Source organism: Salmo salar, chromosome ssa01 (genome assembly GCF_905237065.1).
Source record: "Salmo salar chromosome ssa01, Ssal_v3.1, whole genome shotgun sequence".
Lineage (NCBI taxonomy): Eukaryota > Metazoa > Chordata > Actinopteri > Salmoniformes > Salmonidae > Salmo > Salmo salar.
Genome location: NC_059442.1, coordinates 18,868,023 through 18,890,522, shown reverse-complemented (window position 1 = coordinate 18,890,522; position 22,500 = coordinate 18,868,023). Strand labels below are relative to the sequence as shown.

The 22,500-nt window shown below is 47.3% G+C and overlaps 1 protein-coding gene across 3 annotated transcripts in view; it reads right to left on the bottom strand.

Annotated features, from left to right (window-relative positions):
- The window catches only part of ush2a (Usher syndrome 2A (autosomal recessive, mild)), a 436,139-nt gene that overhangs the window by 284,528 nt on the left and 129,111 nt on the right, over positions 1 to 22,500 (bottom strand). For all 3 annotated transcript variants that reach the window (XM_045714834.1, XM_045714836.1, XM_045714830.1), the window contains 6 exons: positions 20,270 to 20,465; positions 8,150 to 8,313; positions 6,973 to 7,131; positions 3,967 to 4,195; positions 3,157 to 3,425; positions 353 to 628 (listed from right to left, as the gene is read on the bottom strand). In XM_045714834.1, coding sequence (XP_045570790.1) covers positions 353 to 628; positions 3,157 to 3,425; positions 3,967 to 4,195; positions 6,973 to 7,131; positions 8,150 to 8,313; positions 20,270 to 20,465 — 1,293 coding nt within the window. The remainder of the gene's footprint in view (positions 1 to 352; positions 629 to 3,156; positions 3,426 to 3,966; positions 4,196 to 6,972; positions 7,132 to 8,149; positions 8,314 to 20,269; positions 20,466 to 22,500) is intronic.

The window sequence follows — 22,500 nt, the reverse complement described above, 5'->3', positions numbered from 1 at the left end:
TGGGGGCACAGTCTAGTTCTAATGAGCCATATCATCTCTTTGGAATTATAATGCTTTAATGAGAAACCCCCCTCCTTCCTGTCTATTTTTCTCTCTCTCTCTCCCCTATTCCTCCCCTCCCTCACTTCCACCAACCATTATGTCACAACACTACTATTACTACACACCCAGAGGCCTCCCCAGAGGAACTCTCTCTCTCTGTAAGTGCTCACCTCACTCTCACTCTACTTTTATCGTCACTGTGTGTGTGTGTGTGTGTGTGTGTGTGTGTGTGTGCGCGTGCGCGCGCGTGTGTGTGTGTGTATGTGTGTGTGTATGTGTGTGTGTGTGTATGTGTGTGTGTTTAACTGACCCCCCTCCTGTGTCCGAGCTGTAGTCCAGTCTGATATCACACTGCCGGCCATGTTGACGGTCAGAACTCGCAGCTGATAGGTGGAGAAGGGCTGCAGGTCTGTTACCATGGCGCCGCTCTGGGGAGGGGGCAGAGCACTCTCTTTGGCTGAGTCAGACGGGAGGCGGGGATCCAGCCAACCACTGCTCACAAACACCCTACGCTCTGGGGCGGGGCTTGTGGTGTTCTGCGATTCCATTGGCCCTCGTATGAATAGCTCGTACCTTATAATAACACCTATGGAGGCAGAAACGAAAGAGACGATTTTATTATGTTCAATGCCATATTAATGAGTTATTGATGGGTTAGCTTGTGACTAGTTCCTATTAGGACCTGCTCCTTACCAGAAATATTGTATATTCTTATACCAGGTGGGTCACAAGGAAATGATCAAGTACATTATATTGATCAAAGTTTAAAAGAAGTTAGAGAACCACTATGTAGGACAGCGTGGATTTTTTATTTTTTTGCTAAACGAAAAAATAATCACGGTTTTGTACTTTGGTTTCTATTAAAAAATGGACATTAAATGCACTATACATTATGTGTGTTGAATAATGTAACAACACAGAATAAAACAACTAATTAAAGTCCCATAATGGTAGTGACGGCCCATTACTGATTATCACTTATTAACCATCATTTATTCACATTACTTTACCATAATAAAATATTTCAGTTGATGCGTATATTCATTTGTTTTATTTGATGACTTCATTATTTAAGTCATCAACTCATCTCTATAGAGTTGCTGACAAAGTCCTATTTTAGTAGTTCTCCAAAGTAAATAAGGCATACTTTCATGCCTGTTGAATACCAACTATCAATCTTAGATTGTATTTTCAGGTAGAGATACCTCTCGAAACAACTGCTCTCTATCCCTCTTGATCGCACATTCTTCTGTCTCTTCTCTCTCTCTCTCTCTCTCTCTCTGTGTCTTCCCCACACTAACCCAATGTAGCAGGCGTAAGAAACACACCGACTGGACAAGTACGTGCGCAATGGATTATGGTCATTTGAGTTAATTACCATGTTTTCTGTACTAACCTATGTAGAATATTGGCCTGTTGGAAACTACAACTCCGTACTACACGCACAGTTCGGGCACGATCTGATTTATCTCTAGATAAAGTGCGCAATGTGTACATTGAGCTCACAGAAACAAAAATGAACAAAATGGAATTAAAATAATTTAACCAATGTAGGTCAATGTAGTTTAACCCCTTACGGTCGATGCCCGCGCACCCGCGAAAATCTAATTAGCATAATACAAAAATCCCCATAAAAATCCTCCAGTTTAAACTAGAGATATCTGTTTTTTACATTGGATGCATCACCACATCTGCCTACTTAAGACTTCCACATCTGCCTACTTAACACTTCCACATCTGCCTACTTAACACTTCCACATCTGCCTACTTAACACTTCCACATCTGCCTACTTAACACTTCTGCATCTGCCTACTTAACACTTCCGCATCTGCCTACTTAACACTTCCGCATCTGCCTACTTAACACTGCCACATCTGCCTACTTAACACTTCCGCATCTGTCTACTTAACACTTCCGCATCTGCCTACTTAAGACTTCCGCATCTGTCTACTTAACACTTCCGCATCTGTCTACTTAACACTTATGCATCTGTGGTAAAGGTGACAGAGCTAGAGCGGTGTTTGTCAGACCATGAGACATCCCGAAAATCGGTCTTCTCACAAAATCGTCTGTAGCATCTGAACGGTTTGGCCTACAAAACCACTGTAAAGATGAGACTCTCAGGTACACGTACATGTCGGTTGTTTTTCTCTAGCACACCCACAGGCATCACAAGACTCGTCTGAAAATTCAAATAGCAAATTGATCCTTGGTATGACCTTCTTAAAACAATTCCATAGACAGGGCTTAGACTCTTCTGGGTTAACAGCCAAAAAATAACCACAATTTCAGTTAGTTGCTCAGCACTAGTAGGACACAAGGAGATACAATACTGTATGCATCACTACAGTACCATACAAGCTACTAATCAACCACAGGTCTTCAGCCAATACTAAAACAGAATGAATTAATACCAGCACAGTGCATTCTCATATCCCATTCTAATACTCTGTAGCAGAGAGACTCTTCATCCACATGAGAATCAAAGCTCAGCATCATATCCACATTGCTCATTAGTGTTACCGAGGCAGTGAATGAATACAGAAGGTTGAGCTGAGGACAGGCAGGCATCACAACACAATAGAAATAAACACTTCTATTCTCCCTCTTTTCTCTCTCTATTCTCTCTCTTCTCCAATGCTCCCTATCACACCAGCACTTCAATGAGTCTGTTCCCCCATGTCTTGTTTCAATACAGCCAGTCCAACATGGCAGTCCTGGTTGGAGGCATGGTTGAATGACGACTGAAAACAGAATATGAAATGACATGAATGATAATGTCTGGTAGATGTACATGTGTTTTAATGTGCCTCGGGGAGCGATATAATGTAATGCAGTAAATTAAACCATGACTGAGAAAGCATCAGTGTGGTGGTGGTTACACAGGCTTAATATTGTATAGAGCCTTATAGCGACTGTACAAAGCCCTGGATCCTGTGGAACACTGTAGGGACACCGTGTTAAGGGGAGTAGAACATGTGATCTCTTGGAGCATCCTAATAGGACAGTCTCGGTAGTACCTCCTTTTCAAAACAATTTTTTTTCTTCTCAATTTTCTTCCATTTTATCCCTGTTGTCTGTGAACACAGATCAAGAGGCGATTCGGGTCGTACCATTGGGACGAACGGGGGGGTCCCAGGCTGCGTGTATTTGGTGCGGTCCGGTGGCGTTGACCCTGGGTGGGGGCTGTCCCTGTGGGGGGCTGGGTGAAGTGAGGAGGGGCAGGGGAGGGGTGGAGGTGCACCCACCAGTAGTACAGGCCTGCAGGGTGAGGTTGTAGTGGGTGTAGGGGGAGAGGCCAGCGGCTGCAGCCTGGGTCTCTAGACCTGTATAGTGGACCCGCTCCCTACCAGTACCAGCCTCCACTGAGGTTAGCACAAACCTACAGGAACACACAGAGAGAGGGATCAGTTTAGTTTATTAGTCAATATGACTTGACCATGATAACAGACCAGCCAATCTTACTCCTTCAGTTAGGGACTCACAGACCATGAAATAACATCTAGTCTCATCTCAACTCCGCTTGTTGAGAATTCTTAAGAGCTGGTTTCCTGGACACAAATTAGGCTTAGTCCTAGACAAACAATCATGTTCAATGGATTCCCTATTGAAAGTGTTTTTTAATACAAGTCTCTCGCTCTCTCTCTGATTCAATACCCCCTCCCACCCCCGTATTTCTCGTTATTTCTCCTCTGAGGTTAGATAGGACACCTAGAGAGGGTTTAGAATACTGGGTCCATTCCACAGGAGGTTGGTGGCACATTAATTGGGGAGGACTGGCTCGTGGTAATGACTGGAGGAATCAGTGGAATGGTATCAAATACATCAAATACATGGTTTCCAGGTGTTTGATGTCATTCCATTTGCTCCGTTACAGACATTATTAAGAGCCGTTCTCCCCTCAGCAGCCCACTGGTCCATACCTCTCTTGTGGACCTGATGTGTTCTGTGTTCGGGTCCAGTTGAGGTTGGCTGTGGTCGGTCCTGGTCGGCCCACCAGAGTCAGAAGGATATGGTCAGGGTCCGGTACGGCGGCCAGGGTCTGGTAACTGACCGGAACACTCACCGTCTGACCATTAACGTTAGCCGTAACTAGCTGGTAAGAATAATCCACGAACGGAGACAAACCACTGTCCACATAAGTTACAGGGCCTAGGAGAGAGAAAAGACTTGAATGTGTGTGTGTGCGTGTGTGTGCGTGTGTCACCAAACCCAGTAAGAGGGTATGCTGATGACCTCCAGATGACCTCCAGAGAAGACCGTGTCATTAAAGACATGCTCTCTCACACAGATGATTTTTTGAGATGGGCTGGAAGTGAAAGAAACTAAATGTGCAGTGTTGTATGAAAGACACAGCAGAGGTAACCGCTGGTACAAGTCTAAAACTGATAAGCCCCCAACATCCACACTAATGAATAAACCAGTCAGAGTCTACTCTCATCACGAAACATATAGTTATCTTGGACATACGTTTAATGTTGCTGGCGAGTGGGGGGAACAAGTTGAGGAGCTCGTCTGTGTGCATTCAACCAGGCTTGATATGATTGACGTTTCCCCTCTGCCTGTGGTCATGAAGCTAGAAGCTGTGAGAGAGGTGGCCCTAGCAGAGATTAAACATCTGCCTGCACGTGTGCCTCTCCCACAGAAGGTTCTGGGGGAAATGAATAACAAACCTGTTCAGGTGGTGAGAAAGTGGCAATGCTTCAACACACACACCACACGTGACGTTGTCTTTCTGAGCCAAAGAGAGGGGCGTTTAGGTGTCCCGAAGAGAGGGGCGTTCAGGTGTCCCGAAGAGAGGGGCGTTTAGGAGTCCCGAAGAGAGGGGCGTTTAGGTGTCCCGAAGAGAGGGGCGTTTAGGTGTCCCGAAGAGAGGGGCGTTCAGGTGTCCCGAAGAGAGGGGCGTTCAGGTGTCCCGAAGAGAGGGGCGTTTAGGAGTCCCGAAGAGAGGGGCGTTTAGGTGTCCCGAAGAGAGGGGCGTTTAGGTGTCCCGAAGAGAGGGGCGTTCAGGTGTCCCGAAGAGAGGGGCGTTTAGGTGTCCCGAAGAGAGGGGCGTTTAGGTGTCCCGAAGAGAGGGGCGTTCAGGTGTCCCGAAGAGAGGGGCGTTTAGGTGTCCCGAAGAGAGGGGGGTTTAGGTGTCCCGAAGAGAGGGGCGTTTAGGTGTCCCGAAGAGAGGGGGGTTTAGGTGTCCCGAAGAGAGGGGCGTTTAGGTGTCCCGAAGAGAGGGGCGTTCAGGTGTCCCGAAGAGAGGGGCGTTTAGGAGTCCCGAAGAGAGGGGCGTTTAGGAGTCCCGAAGAGAGGGGCGTTTAGGTGTCCCGAAGAGAGGGGCGTTCAGGTGTCCCGAAGAGAGGGGCGTTTAGGAGTCCCGAAGAGAGGGGCGTTTAGGTGTCCCGAAGAGAGGGGCGTTCAGGTGTCCCGAAGAGAGGGGCGTTTAGGAGTCCCGAAGAGAGGGGCGTTTAGGTGTCCCAAAGAGAGGGGCGTTCAGGTGTCCCGAAGAGAGGGGCGTTTAGGAGTCCCGAAGAGAGGGGCGTTTAGGTGTCCCGAATATTGAGTGGATTTACACTGCTACCAGACTGACTCACCTGTTGAACATGCTCAACAGCGACGATGTGACAGTTAAGGAGTTAGCCAGAGCCTCCCTCCTTCTGGACCTACGGAGGAGCAAGGTTCCACTGGCCAGGGACACTGAGGACAACTTCCTAGGCTTCAGGAGGAAGGCCAATTGAAAATTGGACACTTGTGCTGTGTGCTTTGGAGTGTGGTCAGACTGGCCGGACCTCAATGGCCTGTGCAACCGGACTGGAGTGTAGCTCAGGTGGACACGGACTGATATGTCAGTGACTGCCTCTGATGCAGTTGTGGCAGATCGCAGTGTTGTTGTGGAGACTTCTGTCACCATGATGGAACATCTCATCCTACATCCAGGACAACACTCCTCGCTATCAGACGGATGCAGCTACTGCAACACTGGACTGGCCTGAGGCTGCAGGGGAAACTCACTGCTCTGGACTGTGATGTCCACTCTGTCTCCCATTCCATGTACCAGAATTCTGCCATTGGCGAGGACATTCTAACCTTTACTTTTAAGGCGAGGCTGCAAGTTCTACAAACAAAATATAATCTCTCTGGTACCCTGCAAACCATGAGCCATTTTGTGTTCTACATGAGTCAAATGTAATGGAGTCCATTGCCCATGTTGTGAATGGCTGCTGTTCATACAAGGATTTGTGCATTGCTAGACATGACCGCCTTGTTGACCTGATAGCCAGTGAAGTGAGACAAGCGGTCTCACAAACAGTACACATGCATAAACATTCTTGTGTAAGGGAAAGCTGGTTTGACGTTGATTATGTGTTTTCCTGTGTGCCAAATACACCAGATATCGTTGTTGTGAGGGGAGGCCAGGGAGAGGTGCTCATTTTGGAAGTGGGCTGCTCATTGGACGGCTACATGGAGCAGGCCTTTGCTGAGAAGCTGTTTAAATACAAGCCCCTCGTGCCACGCTTGGACAGCCTCGGGCAGTCTGATATTTGGCAGTCTCGGCCACATACACAGGCTTGCAGTGCGGTGCCTCCAGATTGAGGGCCTGACAAAAAGTAGGGCAAAGCAATTGGCTAGGTACTGCTCTGTTTCAGCTGTCGTGGGCAGCCTAGCTGTTTGGAGAAGGAGGTGCTTCCTGTACGCTTGAGTGCCATGTATAGAGGGACCTTCGAAATGTTTGACACTTTTTGTGTTAATTTCATTGGTGGATTCAAATAAAGTATTGACAATGTGTGTGTGTGTGTGTGTGTGTGTGAGTGTGTGTGTGTGTGTGTGTGTGTGTGTGTGTGTGTGTGTGTGTGTGTGTGTGTGTGTGTGTGTGTGTGTGTGTGTGTGTGTGTGTTTGCGTGTGTGTTTGCGTGTGTGTGTGTGTGTGTGTGTGTACTTACTGAATGGGTAGTGTCTCTGTGTAGTGTATATATCTAGGCCGTCCCTGAGCAGTGTGTAGTTGAGAGTGTGTGTGTTGGGCGCGTCAGGGGGCCTCCAGGTCAGGCGGATGGAGGTGGAGGTCAGGACTAACCCAACTGGACTGGGCTGCTGGATAGGAGCTGGTGGGAGGGGAAAAACAGAGAGCAAGGGAGGCAGGGTAGGGGAGAGAAGAAGAGAGAAAGAGGGATGTTGGAAATGGGAAAGGGGAAAGGGGTTGGGTGGGGACACGAGAAAGAGGGATGTTGGAAATGGGAAAGGGGTTGGGTGGGGACAAGAGAAAGAGGGATGTTGGAAATGGGAAAGGGGAAAGGGGTTGGGTGGGGACAAGAGAAAGAGGGATGTTGGAAAGGGGAAAGGGGTTGGGTGGGGACAAGAAAAAGAGGGATGTTGGAAAGGGGGAAGGGGAAAGGGGTTGGGTGGGGACAAGAGAAAGAGGGATGTTGGAAAGGGGAAAGTGGTTGGGTGGGGACAAGAGAAAGAGGGATGTTGGAAAGGGGGAAGGGGAAAGGGGTTGGGTGGGGACGAGAGAAAGATGGGGAAGATACAATAACATTTTTAACTGCTGTGCTTGTCTTATGCAACACAATAGACACAATAACAGGCTTGCAGGGGATGTGTGTGTGTGTATGTGTGTGTGTGTGTGTGTGTGTGTGTGTGTGTGTGTGTGTGTGTGTGTGTGTGTGTGTGTGTGTGTGTGTGTGTGTGTGTGTGTGTGTGTGTGTGTGGGGTATTTTCCATTTGATCCATGGGGAGCGTCTTAGCATACTGAGAAGGCCCCAGAGAACCAATGTCCCTCTGTGAGTTTAATACTGTGTGTTTGTGTGTGTGCGTGTGTTTGTTCCATGTCAAGTTAGTGTCCGTGTGTCTAACTTAAAACAGCCCTTAGGCAGGGAAAGCACAGGAGGAGGAAATTGCCCCCCACTAACACACACATACTGTATGCATACACACATACACACAAAACCCACAGACATCGAGACAGAGATAGAGTGCACACAACACACGCACATACATATACACAATAAATATAACATTATTTATAACATATAAGACATAAAAGCATTGTCTTAACACTTCCATTCTGAAAAAAAGATAGATTAATCAATGACTGTGCCTCTGCGGCCAGTCATCCTGTACCTTTACTGCAGCCCAGGTGGTTGTCTGAGTCCAGGTGACTGGCTCCAGGGACACAGCGGTCACACCTGTCCCCCGTCACCAAGGCCTTACACTGGCATCTCCCTGTCTCTGGGTGGCATGACCCATTCACCCCTCCAACAGAGTTACACACACATGCCTGGCACCTGGAAGAGGAGAATACAGAGAACATTGGTTTCACGTCACAAGCTCATAACGGAAATGGATTTGAAACCAGTCAGAATTACATACAAACATTTGTCAATTACTTTTACAAAACCTTCCATCTAACGTGCTTGTGTGTGTGTGTGTGTGTGTGTGTGTGTGTGTGTGTGTGTGTGTGTGTGTGTGTGTGCCCAGTCCAAGCTCTTCTCTGTCCCAATGGTGGAACCATCTTCCCCCTGAAGCTAGGACAGCAGTCCCTCCTCATATTCCCCCTGGAGCTAGGTCAGCAGAGTCCCTCCTCATCTTCCCCCTGGAGCTAGGACAGCAGAGTCCCTCCTCATCTTCCCCCTGAAGCTAGGACAGCAGTCCCTCCTCATATTCCCCCTGAAGCTAGGACAGCAGAGTCCCTCCTCATCTTCCCCCTGAAGCTAGGACAGCAGTCCCTCCTCATCTTCCCCCTGAAGCTAGGACAGCAGAGACCCTGTCCATCTTCCCCCTGAAGCTAGGTCAGCAGAGTCCCTCCTCATCTTCCCCCTGAAGCTAGGTCAGCAGAGTCCCTCCATCATCTTCCCCCTGAAGCTAGGACAGCAGAGTCCCTCCTCATCTTCCCCCTGAAGCTAGGTCAGCAGAGTCCCTCCTCATCTTCCCCCTGAAGCTAGGACAGCAGTCCCTCCTCATCTTCCCCCTGAAGCTAGGACAGCAGAGACCCTCCTCATCTTCCCCCTGAAGCTAGGACAGCAGAGACCCTCCCCAACTTCCCCCTGAAGCTAGGACAGCAGAGTCCCTGCCGATCCTCCCCCTGAAGCTAGGACAGCAGAGACCCTCCCCAACTTCCCCCTGAAGCTAGGACAGCAGAGTCCCTGTCCATCTTCCCCCTGAAGCTAGGACAGCAGAGTCCCTCCCCATCTTCCCCCTGAAGCTAGGACAGCAGAGTCCCTCCCCATCTTCCCCCTGAAGCTAGGCCAGCAGAGTCCCTCCCCATCTTCCCAAAAACGTCTGAAACCCAACCTCATCAAATGGTATTTTAAATAACCCCACCCAACAAAATAAATAAATAAAATGAGAACTAACACTAACACTTGTGCAAGCCAGTCAAGTTCTTCCACACTGATCTCAACAAACTATGTCTGTATGGAGCTTGCTTTGTGCACGGGGGCATTGTCATGCTGTAACAGGAAAGGGCTTTCCAAAAACTGTTGCCACAAAATTGGAAGCACCGAATTGTATGCTGTAGCGTTAAGATTTCCCTCACTGGAACTAAGGGGCCTAGCCCGAACAATGAAAAACAGCCCCAGATCATTATTCGTCCTCCACCAAACTTTACAGTTGGCACTATTCAGTCGGGCAGGTAGCGTTCTCCTGTGATCCGCCAAACCCAGATTCGTCCGTCGCACTGCCAGATGGTGAAGCGTGATTCATCACTCCAGAGAAAGCGTTTCAACTGCTCAAGAGTCCAATGGCGGCGAGCTTTACATCACTCCAGCCAACGCTTGGCATTGCGCATGGTGATCTTATGCTTGTGAGCGGCTGCGGGGCCAAGGAAACCCATTTCATGGAGCTTCCGATGAACAGTTATTGTGCTGACGTTGCTTCCAGAGGCAGTTTGGAACTCGGTAGTGAGTGTTGCAACTGAGGGCAGATGATTTTTACTTGCTACGTGCTTCAGCACTCGGCGGTCCTGTTCTGTGAACTTGTATGACCTACCACTTCACAGTTGAGCTGTTGTTGTTCCTAGACGTTCTCACTTCACAATAACAGCACTTACAGTTGACCGGGGCAGTTCTAGCAGGGCAGAAATTTGTGACAAACTGACATGTTAAGTCCATGGAGAATAAGAGCACCTCCTCCCAGCTGCCCACTGCAGTGAGGACAGGAAACTCTGTCACCACTGATAAATCCACTATTATTGAGAATTTCAATAAGCATTTTTCTATGGCTGGCAATGCTTTCCACCTGGCTACCCCTACCCCGGCCAACAGCACAGCACCCCCCACAGCAACTCGCCCAAGCCTTCCCCATTTCTCCTTATAACAAATCCAGTCAGCTGATGTTCTGAAAGAGCTGCAAAATCTGGACCCATACAAATCATCCGGGCTAGACAATCTGGACCCTTTCTTTCAAAAATTATCTGTTGGAATTGTTGCAACCCCTATTACTAGCCTGTTCAACCTCTCTTTCGTGTCGTCTGAGATTCTCAAAGATTGGAAAGCAGCTGCGGTCATCCCCCTCTTCAAAGGGGGGGACACTCTTGACCCAAACTGCTACAGACCTATATCTATCCTGCCCTGCCTTTCTAAAGTCTTCGAAAGCCAAGTCAACAAACAGATTACCGACCATTTCGAATCCCACCGCACCTTCTCCGCTATGCAATCTGGTTTCAGAGCTGGTCATGGGTGCACCTCAGCCACGCTCAAGGTCCTAAACGATATCTTAACCGCCATCGATAAGAAACAATACTGTGCAGCCGTATTCATTGACCTGGCCAAGGCTTTCGACTCTGTCAATCACCACATCCTCATCGGCAGACTCAACAGCCTTGGTTTCTCAAATGATTGCCTCGCCTGGTTCACCAACTACTTATCTGATAGAGTTCAGTGTGTCAAATCGGAGGGCCTGTTGTCCGGGCCTCTGGCAGTCTCTATGGGGGTGCCACAGGGTTAAATTCTTGGGCCAACTCTTTTCTCTGTATACATCAATGATGTCGCTCTTGCTGCTGGTGAGTCTGATCCACCTCTTCGCAGACGACACCATTCTGTATACTTCTGGCCCTTCTTTGGACACTGTGTTAACTACCCTCCAGACAAGCTTCAATGCCATACAACTCTCCTTCCGTGGCCTCCAACTGCTCTTAAATACAAGTAAAACTAAATGCATGCTCTTCAACTGATCGCTGCCTGCACCTGCCCGCCCATCCAGCATCCCTACTCTGGACGGTTCTGACTTAGAATATGTGGACAACTACTAATACCTAGGTGTCTGGTTAGACTGTAAACTCTCCTTCTAGACTCACATCAAACATCTCCAATCCAAAGTTAAATCTAGAATTGGCTTCCTGTTTTGCAACAAAGCATCTTTCACTCATGCTGCCAAACATACCCTCGTAAAACTGACCATCCTACTGATCCTCGACTTCGGCGACGTCATTTACAAAATAGCCTCCAATACCCTACTCAATAAATTGGATGCAGTCTATCACAGTGCCATCCGTTTTGTCACCAAAGCCCCATATACTACCCACCACTGCGACCTGTACACTCTCGTTGGCTGGCCCTCGCTTCATACTCGTCGCCAAACCCACTGGCTCCAGGTCATCTACAAGACCCTGCTAGGTAAAATTCCCCCTTATCTCAGCTCGCTGGTCACCATAGCAGCACCCACCTGTAGCACACACTCCAGCAGGTATATCTCTCTGGTCACCCCCAAAGCCAATTCCTCCTTCGGCCGCCTCTCCTTCCAGTTCTCTGCTGCCAATGACTGGAACGAACTACAAAAATCTCTAAAACTGGAAACACTTATCTCCCTCACTAGCTTTAAGCACCAGCTGTCAGAGCAACTCACAGATTACTGCACCTGTACATAGCCCATCTATAATTTAGCCCAAACAACTACCTCTTCCCCTACTGTATTTATTTATTTATTTTGCATCTTTGCACCCCATTATTTCTACTTCTACTTTGCACTTTCTTCCACTACAAATCTACCATTCCAGTGTTTTACTTGCTATATTGTATTTACTTCGCCACCATGGCCTTTTTTTCCTTTACCTCCCTTATCTCACCTCATTTGCTCACTTTGTATATAGACTTATTTTTATACTATATTATTGACTGTTGGTTTGTTTTACTCCATGTGTAACTCTGTGTTGTTGTATATGTCAAACTGCTTTGCTTTATCTTGGCCAGGTTGCAATTGTAAATGAGAACTTGTTTTCAACTTGCCTACCTGGTTAAATAAAGGATAATCAAAATAGCTGAATCCACAAATTTGAAGGTGTGTCCACATACTTTTGTGTTTTTTGAGATAAATTAACTACTGTACAGTCGTGGCCAAAAGTTTAGAGAATGACACAAATATTAATTTCCACAAAGTTTGCTGCTTCAGTGTCTTTAGATATTTCTGTCAGATGTTACTATGGAATACTGAAGTATAATTACAAGCATTTCATAAGTGTCAAAGGCTTTTACTGACAATTACATGAAGTTGAAAGAGTCAAAATTTGCAGTGTTGACCCTTCTTTTTCAAGACCTCTGCAATCCGCCCTGGCATGCTGTCAATTAACTTCTGGGCCACATCCTGACTGATGGCAGCCCATTCTTGCATAATCAATGCTTGGAGTTTGGAGTCAGAATTTGTGGGTTTTGTTTGACCACCCGCCTCTTGAGGATTGACCACAAGTTCTCAATGGGATTAAGGTCTGAGGAGTTTCCTGGCCATGGAACCAAAATATTGATGTTTTGTTCCCCGAGCCACTTAGTTATCGCTTTTGCCTTATGGCAAGGTGCTCCATCATGCTGGAAAAGGCATTGTTCGTCACCAAACTGTTCCTGGATGGTTGGGAGAAGTTGCTCTCGGAGGATGTGTTGGTACCATTCTTTACTCATGGCTGTGTTCTTAGGCAAAATTGTGAGTGAGCCCACTCACTTGGCTGAGGAGCAACCCCACACATGAATGGTCTCAGGATGCTTTACTGTTGGCATGACACAGGACTGATGGTAGCGCTCACCTTGTCTTCTCCGGAGAAGCTTTTTTCCGGATGCCCCAAACAATCGGAAAGGGGATTCATCAGAGGAAATGACTTTACCCCAGTCCTCAGCAGTCCAATCCCTGTACCTTTTGCAGAATATCAGTCTGTCCCTCATGTTTTTCCAGGAGAGAAGTGGATTCTTTTCTGCCCTTCTTGACACCAGGCCATCCTCCAAAAGTCTTCGCCTCACTGTGCGTGCAGATGCTCTTACACCTGCCTGCTGCCATTCCTGAGCAAGCTCTGTACTGGTGGTGCCCCGATCCCGCAGCTGAATCAACTTTAGGAGACGGTCCTGGCACTTGCTGAACATTCTTGGGCGCCCTGAAGCCTTCTTCACAACAATTGAACCGCTCTCCTTGAAGTTCTTGATGATCTGATAAATGGTTGGTATAGGTGCAATCTTACTGGCAGCAATATCTTTGCCTGTGAAGCCCTTTTTGTGCAAAGCAATGATGACGGCACGTGTTTCCTTGCAGGTAACCATACCTGACAGAGGAAGAACAATGATTCCAAGCACAACCCTCCTTTTGAAGATTCCAGTCTGTTATTCGAACTCAATCAGCATGACAGAGTGATCTCCAGCCTTGTCCTCGTCAACACTCACACCTGTGTTAACGAGAGAATCACTGACATGATGTCAGCTGGTCCTTTTGTGGCAGGGCTGAAATGCAGTGGAAATGTTTTTGGGGGATTCAGTTCATTTGCATGGCAAAGACGAAATGTGCAATTAATTGCAATTCCTCTGATCACTATTCATAACATAACAAATTGCCATCATACAAACTGAGGCAGCAGACTTTGTGAAAATCAATATTTGTGTCATTCTCAAAACTTTTGGCCATGACTGTAAGTCGTTGTGGATAAGAGCATCTGCTAAATGACTCAAATATAAATGTGTGTGTGTGTGATGGAGAGAGGTGGTATTGGGTCTTCACCTTAACACCCCTCTTCCCTTCCTTCATGCTCCCCTATTCACAGACTAGTGACAGTATCTGGAGGGGTCCCATGGGTGTTTAGGCGACGTGTGTGTGTGTCTGAAAGGGGTGTGTGTGTGTGTGTGTGTGTGTGTGTAGGGGGGTTCAGGGGATTGGGTCACACAGGTGGTGGAACCCCACTGAGACCCGGCACTGGGTGATCACCAGGCCAAATGCCTGACACCCTTAAACACACACACACACACACACACACACACACACACACACACACACACACACACACACACACACACACACACACACACACACACACACACACACACACACACACACACCTTCAATCACACGCACACACACTCTGACACCCTCCTTCTCGCGGCGTGAAAAGCCACAGCCCCTTAATGAACAGCAAATTTGTCCTGTCAACTGCAGGGAGCTTTGGGGGTTCCACCACCCCACACACAACACACACACGGCTCTCCCACGCGCCTCCGCGACTCGACCTTCACTCCTCTCCCAAGGAGAGAGAAAACACACAACACACACACGGCTCTCCCACGCGCCTCCGCGACTCGACCTTCACTCCTCTCCCAAGGAGAGAGAAAACACCCAACATCACACCAACTCTCCCTTTTTTTTACATCAGTCTTAAATGAATCCCATGTTTGTGAGATTGTGTGTGTGAATATTCTAACCTCCTGCTATGATTAGATTAGAGTTTAATATGGGGTTGTAAAGGGTTGCAGATATAATTACATGGTACAGTGAAATTCTTAAGCTCCGAGTTCCAACAATACAATATAATAAAATAGATAATAATACAAATAGAAATAATAATATACACATATTTAACAACTGTGGCAATGATGTCCATTGGGGTGGGGGCAGGGTAAAAGTCTGTTGAGGGGGAGGGGAATGTCCATAGGGGGAGCAGCAGACCGGGGTAGAAGAGCGGGGGACAGGGGGTGCAAGTAGCTGACTAGTGGTGGCTGTTGAGGTGGGGGTGATGTCCATAGCACTGGAGGCTGCTGAGGGGAGGGCGGCTCTTAATAATGGCTGGAACGGAGCGAATGGAATGACATAAAACCATGTGTTTGATGTTTTTGATACCATTCCACTGATTCCGCTTCAGTCATTACCACGAGCCTGTCCTCCCCAATTAATGTGCCACCAACCTCCTGTGATAGGAATTGAGGGGGTGATTGAAGCGGGGACAACAGGGCATAGCTCGGGTCCCTGATGATCTTCTTGGCCTTCCTGCGACACCTGGTGTTGTAGGTGTCCTGGAAGGCAGGCAGTGTGCACTCAATGGTGCGTTCGTCTGAGCGGTCCTCGGTGGTGGAGTTGCCGTACCAGGCTTTGATGCAGCCCGAAAGTATGCGCTCAATGATGCTCCTGTAGAACACTGTGAGGGCCATTTGGGAACAGACAAATTTCTACAGCATCCTGAGGTTGAAGAGTTGCTGACGTGCCTTCCTCACTACGGTGTCTGTGTGGTTTGACCTTCAGCTTCTCTGAGTGGTACTTTTAACCAACCTCTAGCGGCGGCCCCGTAGTTCCTCCTGAAGTCCACAATCAGTTCCTTTGTTTTGCTGACTTTGAGGGAGATGTTGTTTACCTGGCACCACTCTGTCAGGGTGCCTACCTTCTCCCTGTATGCCATCTTGTCGTTGTAGGTGATCAGGTGATCAGTACTACAGTAGTAGTACTGTCGTGTCGTCAGCGAGCTTGATGATGGAGTTGGAACTGTGTGAGGCCATGCAGTAGTGGGTATACACTCTTAGAAAAAAGGGTTCCAAAAGGGTTCTTCGGCTGTCCCCATAGAATGTTTTGGCTTCTATGTAGAACCCGTTTTACAGAGGGTTCTACATGGAACCCAAAAGGGTTCTACCTAGAACCAAAAAAGGTTCTACCTGCAACCAAAAAAGGTTATTCAAAGGGTTCTCCTCTGGGGGAAGCCAAAGAACCCTTTAAGGTTCTAGATAGCACCTTTTTTTCTAAGAGTGTACAGGGAGTATAAGAGGGGACTAAGGACGCACCCTTGTGGGGCCCCTGTGTTGAGAATCAGTGTCGAGGAGGTAATGATGCCTACCTTTACCACCGGCGGGCCATCCAGAGGAGGTGATATGGTCTTTGACTGGCCTCTCGAAGCACTTCATGATGACGGAGGTGAGTGCTACGGGACTGTAGTCATTCAGTTCAGTTACTTTCCCTTTCTTGGGCACAGGGATGATAGTGGACACCTAGAAGCAGGTGGGGACAGTGGCCTGAGCTAGAAACAGATGGAAAATGTCCGAAAACACAACAGCCAGCTGGTCTGCACATACTCTGAGGGTGAGGGATGCCGTCTGGGCCGTCAACCTTGCCAGGGTTAATATGTTTGAATGACTTACATACGTCCTCCGTGGAGACTGCAAGTACATAGCCCTCAGGCGCTCTCATCGGGAGCTCAGAGTCAGCGTTGTGCTCAAAGCGTGAGTGCAGGTCTTGTTATAATAAATGTAATAGATGTAATCTGTTATAAACGTATTTGTATATTTTTTACATTTCCTAGAATAGGGGTCAGCGACCTCTCTCTCTCTTGCTCTCTCACACACACACACAGACACACACACACACATACACGCACACACGGGATAAAGACTCAACAACAGACACTATGAATCAAAATAAGAAACTCGGGTAAACTACACCGCTCTGTGTGGTAAACATCTTAATGATATTGTGTGTGTTTGTTTGTATGTGTGTGTGTGTGTGCCTGCATGTACATGTTTGTTTGTGTGTGGAAAGATCAGGGCTATAATTACTGCGTATAATAATCCACTCTGTTGAGAAAGAAAAGCTATTTTTTACCCCCAAGGTTATGATTACCTGAACAAGGATTTGGGCAGACCTGATATTCTGTCATTTAGTCTGCCAGGAAATATCCCATAACCATATTAAGGGTCTATAACCAACCTCGATTAGATCAACCTGTGCCGAATGGCGAACACCGGGAGAAAACCAAATAAGATGCATGGGCTTATTGATTGGCAGGGGATAAATGAGTTTATAATATTAATATAAATCTTTATTGTTTTCAGTCTCCTGATGCCAGAAAGGCTTCCCCAGTAATCAGTTTAAAAACTTCATTTTTCATCCTTACCCCAGCGAGGCAGGGGCTCGACCGATCGTACACGCATACACCTACACAACATACACACACACACATCCCTCACCATTCGTATGGATTGCCAATCTGTGCTGTCCAGCAGCCTGTTGTGGATCTCTTGAAAACACTCATCTAGCACATTTGCATCTAACTCAGGCCTCGATGTACCGTTCTCTCTCTTTCTCTCTTTTTCTCCCTCTCTCCCCACAGCTAAGAGATCTCAGTCACAGCTCTCTGCCTTGATACACTACACACAGCTATCAGTGAAGGTCATCCACGCACACACGCACGCACACACACACACACACATACACTCACACCTAATTAAGTGTTTTAATTTATTTTTTATCAAATTACTCAGAATCCTCTAAAAAAAGATGAGAAGTAGAATTATTTTCAACAAAGAAAATATCCCCCTTTCTCAGATATTTAGTCTGTTCTCCTCAGCCATTTAGTCTCTTCTCCCCAGCCATTTAGTCTGTTCTCCCCAGCCATTTAGTCTGTTCTCCCCAGCCATTTAGTCTGTTCTCCCCAGCCATTTAGTCTGTTCTCCCCAGCCATTTATTCTGTTCTCCCCAGCCATTTAGTCTGTTCTCCTCAGCCATTTAGTCTGTTCTCCCCAGCCATTTAGTCTGTTCTCCCCAGCCATTTAGTCTGTTCTCCCCAGCCATTTAGTCTGTTCTCCTCAGCCATTTAGTCTGTTCTCCCCAGCCATTTATTCTGTTCTCCCCAGCCATTTAGTCTGTTCTCCCCAGATATTTAGTCTGTTCTCCCCAGCCATTTAGTCTGTTCACCCCAGCCATTTAGTGTGTTCTCCCCAGGCATTTAGTCTGTTCTCCCCAGCCATTTATTCTGTTCTCCCCAGCCATTTAGTCTGTTCTCCCCAGCCATTTAGTCTGTTCTCCCGAGCCATTTAGTCTGTTCTCCCCAGCCATTTAGTGTGTTCTCCTCAGCCATTTAGTGTGTTCTCCTCAGTCATTTAGTGTGTTCTCCTCAGCCATTTAGTGTGTTCTCCCCAGCCATTTAGTCTGTTCTCCCCAGATATTTAGTCTGTTCTCCCCAGCCATTTAGTGTGTTCTCCCCAGCCATTTAGTCTGTTCTCCCCAGCCATTTAGTGTGTTCTCCCCAGCCATTTAGTCTGTTCTCCCCAGCCATTTAGTGTGTTCTCCCCAGCCATTTAGTGTGTTCTCCCCAGCCATTTAGTGTGTTCTCCCCAGCCATTTAGTCTGTTCTCCCCAGCCATTTAGTGTGTTCTCCCCAGCCATTTAGTCTGTTCTCCCCAGCCATTTAGTCTGTTCTCCTCAGCCATTTAGTCTCTTCTCCCCAGCCATTTAGTCTGTTCTCCTCAGCCATTTAGTCTGTTCTCCCCAGGCATTTAGTCTGTTCTCCCTAGCCATTTAGTCTGTTCTCCCCAGCCATTTAGTCTGTTCTCCCCAGCCATTTAGTGTGTTCTCCCCAGCCATTTAGTCTGTTCTCCCCAGCCATTTAGTCTGTTCTCCCCAGCCATTTAGTGTGTTCTCCCCAGCCATTTAGTCTGTTCTCCCCAGCCATTTAGTCTGTTCTCCTCAGCCATTTATTCTCTTCTCCCCAGCCATTTAGTCTGTTCTCCCCAGCCATTTAGTCTGTTCTCCCCAGCCATTTAGTCTGTTCTCCTCAGCCATTTATTATCTTCTCCCCAGCCATTTAGTCTGTTCTCCCCAGCCATTTAGTCTGTTCTCCCCAGCCATTTAGTCTGTTCTCCCCAGCCATTTAGTCTGTTCTCCTCAGCCATTTATTCTCTTCTCCCCAGCCATTTAGTCTGTTCTCCCCAGCCATTTAGTCTGTTCTCCCCAGCCATTTAGTCTGTTCTCCCCAGCCATTTAGTGTGTTCTCCTCAGCCATTTAGTCTGTTCTCCCCAGCCGTTTAGTCTGTTCTCCCCAGCCATTTAGTCTGTTCTCCCCAGCCATTTAGTGTGTTCTCCTCAGCCATTTAGTCTGTTCTCCCCAGCCGTTTAGTCTGTTCTCCCCAGCCATTTGTTCCCACTGATTGGAGAGAGGTTCTAATGGTGGATATATGCTGAACAAAAAATATAAAACGCAACATGCAACAGTTTCAAAGATTTTACTGAGTTACAGTTCAAATAAGGAAATCAGTCAATAGAAATAAATAAATGATGCCCTAATCTATGGATTTCACATGACTGGGCATGGATCATAAAACCAGTCAGTATCTGGTGAGACCACCATTTGCCTCATTTTCCACACATCTCCTTTGCATAGAGTTGATCAGGCTGTTGATTGTAGCCTGATGAATGTTGTCCCACTCCTATTCAATGGCTTTGCGAATTTGCTGGATATTGTCAGGAACTGGAACACGATGCCGAATACATCGATCCAGAGCATCCCAAACTTGAAGAACTGGGACATTTTCAGCTTCCAGGAATTGTGTACAGATCCTTGCGACATGGGGCAGTGTATTATCATGCTGAAACATGAGTTGATGGCGGAAGATGATAATTGGCCTCAGGATATCGTCACAGTACCTCTGTGCATTCAAATTACCATCGATAAAATGCAACTGTATTCGTTGTCCGTAGCTTATGCCTGGCCATACCATAACCCCACCCCACAACGCCACACACACTGTCTGCTATCTGCCCGGTACAGTGGAAACCGGGATTCATCCATGAAGAGCACACTTCTCCAGTGTACCAGTGGCCATCGAAGGTGAGCATTTGCCCACTGAAGTTGGTCACGACGCCAAACTGCAGTGAGCTGAGCAATTTTTAGCGGAGCGGGAGAAAGGACATTGAGCGCCAGAGCTGTGCGCGAAGACTGCTCCATGACTGCAACCTGGAGTTGGTATGTATGGGGCTGAAACCAGGGGTTGGTGTGTATGGGGCTGAAACCAGGGTTGGTGTGTATGGGGCTGAAACCAGGGTTGGTGTGTATGGGGCTGAAACCAGGGTTGGTGTGTATGGGGTTGAAACCAGAGGTTGGTGTGTATGGGGTTGAAACCAGAGGTTGGTGTGTATGGGGCTGAAACCAGGGTTGGTGTGTATGGGGCTGAAACCAGGGTTGGTGTGTATGGGGCTGAAACCAGGGTTGGTGTGTATAGGGCTGAATGTATGGGAGGTGTTGTGTCTTACCTGCCAAGGCCAGGGTTGAAGCCATAGTGGAGCTCCTGACACTGGTCACACCTGCGTCCTCCCACCGAGGGGTCAACACACACACACTGCCCCGTCTGGCCGCCACACACCTGTCCCGACGAGCCCACCGGGTGACAGTCACACTCCACACACACGCTCATCTCAGACCCCAACTCTGACACAGAGAGGAAGTAACCTGGAATCAAATCAAATGGGTACAAAATTAGAGACAACACCTATCTAAGGCCATACATACACAATACATTATACACAGCATGGAACAAGAACAATTTTGACATAAAAAAACCTGTAGTCAAGTAATAGAGCAACAATAGACACCATTTGTGACAAACACATCATTGAGGAGAGGCCTAAAAGAAGGAGCATATTGGAATGATATCCAATCTAATTCTATTAGGGTTGCAAAATCCATAAACATTTCCAAAATTCTGATTTCCTGAATATTCTCTCCATGAATATTCCAACTAGAAATGTGGAATTCATGGATATTTTGGGATGCTACCAAAATGGAACCCTTGGTTTAATCTGCAATGCCTTTTGGATAAGGACATGCCATTCATCTTGTCTGGTATTGACTGTATAGACCTATATCTGACCCCCTATTCCAGGGATCATCAACTAGATTCAGCCGCAAGCCGATTGTTTTCTTGAGCGGATGGTCACGGGGCCATAACATAATTACAAATCATTTGTAGACTGCAAATTGACAGCAAGAAGCCCAAACAGATATCATATTCTATTAAAACTGAACCATTTCAAACCTTGCTTACATTTGTAATACATTTACATTTACGTCATTTAGCAGACGCTCTTATCCAGAGCGACTTACAAATTAGAAGGATTACTTAATCCTATCCCAGGTATTCCTTAAAGAGGTGGGGTTTCAGGTGTCTCCGGAAGGTGGTGATTGACTCCGCTGTCCTGGCGTCGTGAGGGAGCTTGTTCCACCATTGGGGTGCCAGAGCAGCGAACAGTTTTGACTTTGTATAAGATCACATATCTCTCTATAATGTGTGGGAATATTTTGGAACTGATGTCTGAAATTAAAATCACTTGATTTGCTGGTGTTTTTACAGTCTTTTATGTCCCAGCTCCAAGTGACTTTCATTTTGGACATCTGTTCCAAAGAATTCCCACACAAAATAGAGAGATATATGTGATCGTATTCAAAAAACTTGGGGGGCAAATAAAAAACACTGCCGGCCAAATTCAGCCCGTGGGCCGACAGTTGGAAATCCTGCCATACACCTACCACAGGGCGTAAGAGGCATGACAATGTCTGAGCGTGTGTGTGTGTGCGTGTGTGTTTGGCCCCTGAATGTGCTGTGGTGAGTATTACAGTAAACATGATGGTTCATCTACGTTACCAACACAGTTCAGCAACTGCTAATAATGGCCCCACACACACTCATGAGCGAGCACACAAATAAACACACAAACACACACACACACACACACACACACACACACACACACACACACACACACACACACACACACACACACACACACACACACACACACACACACACACACACACACACACACACACACACACACACACACACACACACAGACAGACAGAGGTGAAGAAGTGAAAGAGGTTGCCACGGTCTGTGCTCTCTAAGGTGCAGTTGACTGCATCGGGCAGCGGAGCCCCAATCGCCGATGGGTGAGTTGGCACCGGGCACATGAGGGATGGCCTGTAGCTAAGCAAGCTAAACGCTAATGCGCTAATGCCCACAGTGAATGCCAAGCACTCATCATCATTCCCCAGGACAAAGCACAGACACACACACATACACATACACACACATACGCACACATACGCAGGCACACGACAACACCGCCAGGAGCCAAGAAACAGAAAGACACACTACAGGGACCATCCATCCATCAGACAGAGAGAAAAGAACAGACCGAGTGTGTGATTTGAAAGAGAGAGACAGGGACAAAGGGAGTGAAAGAGGAGTGTGTTGAGCATTGTGGTAAACAGTATGGCAGCTTGTCGTCAATGCCAGAGCTGAGATGCTTCAGTGTAATGAGCTGGGAGCTGTGTGCGTCGATACTTATTCAACAGTAAGTAGAAAGTATTACTGTCATATACAGATCTTCTCCTACAGAGTTAAAAGTGTGAGTAAGAGAGATAAACACAAACACTCTGTTGTTAAGCACTTCTACAATTGCAAACCAGTTGGGTAGATTTATGA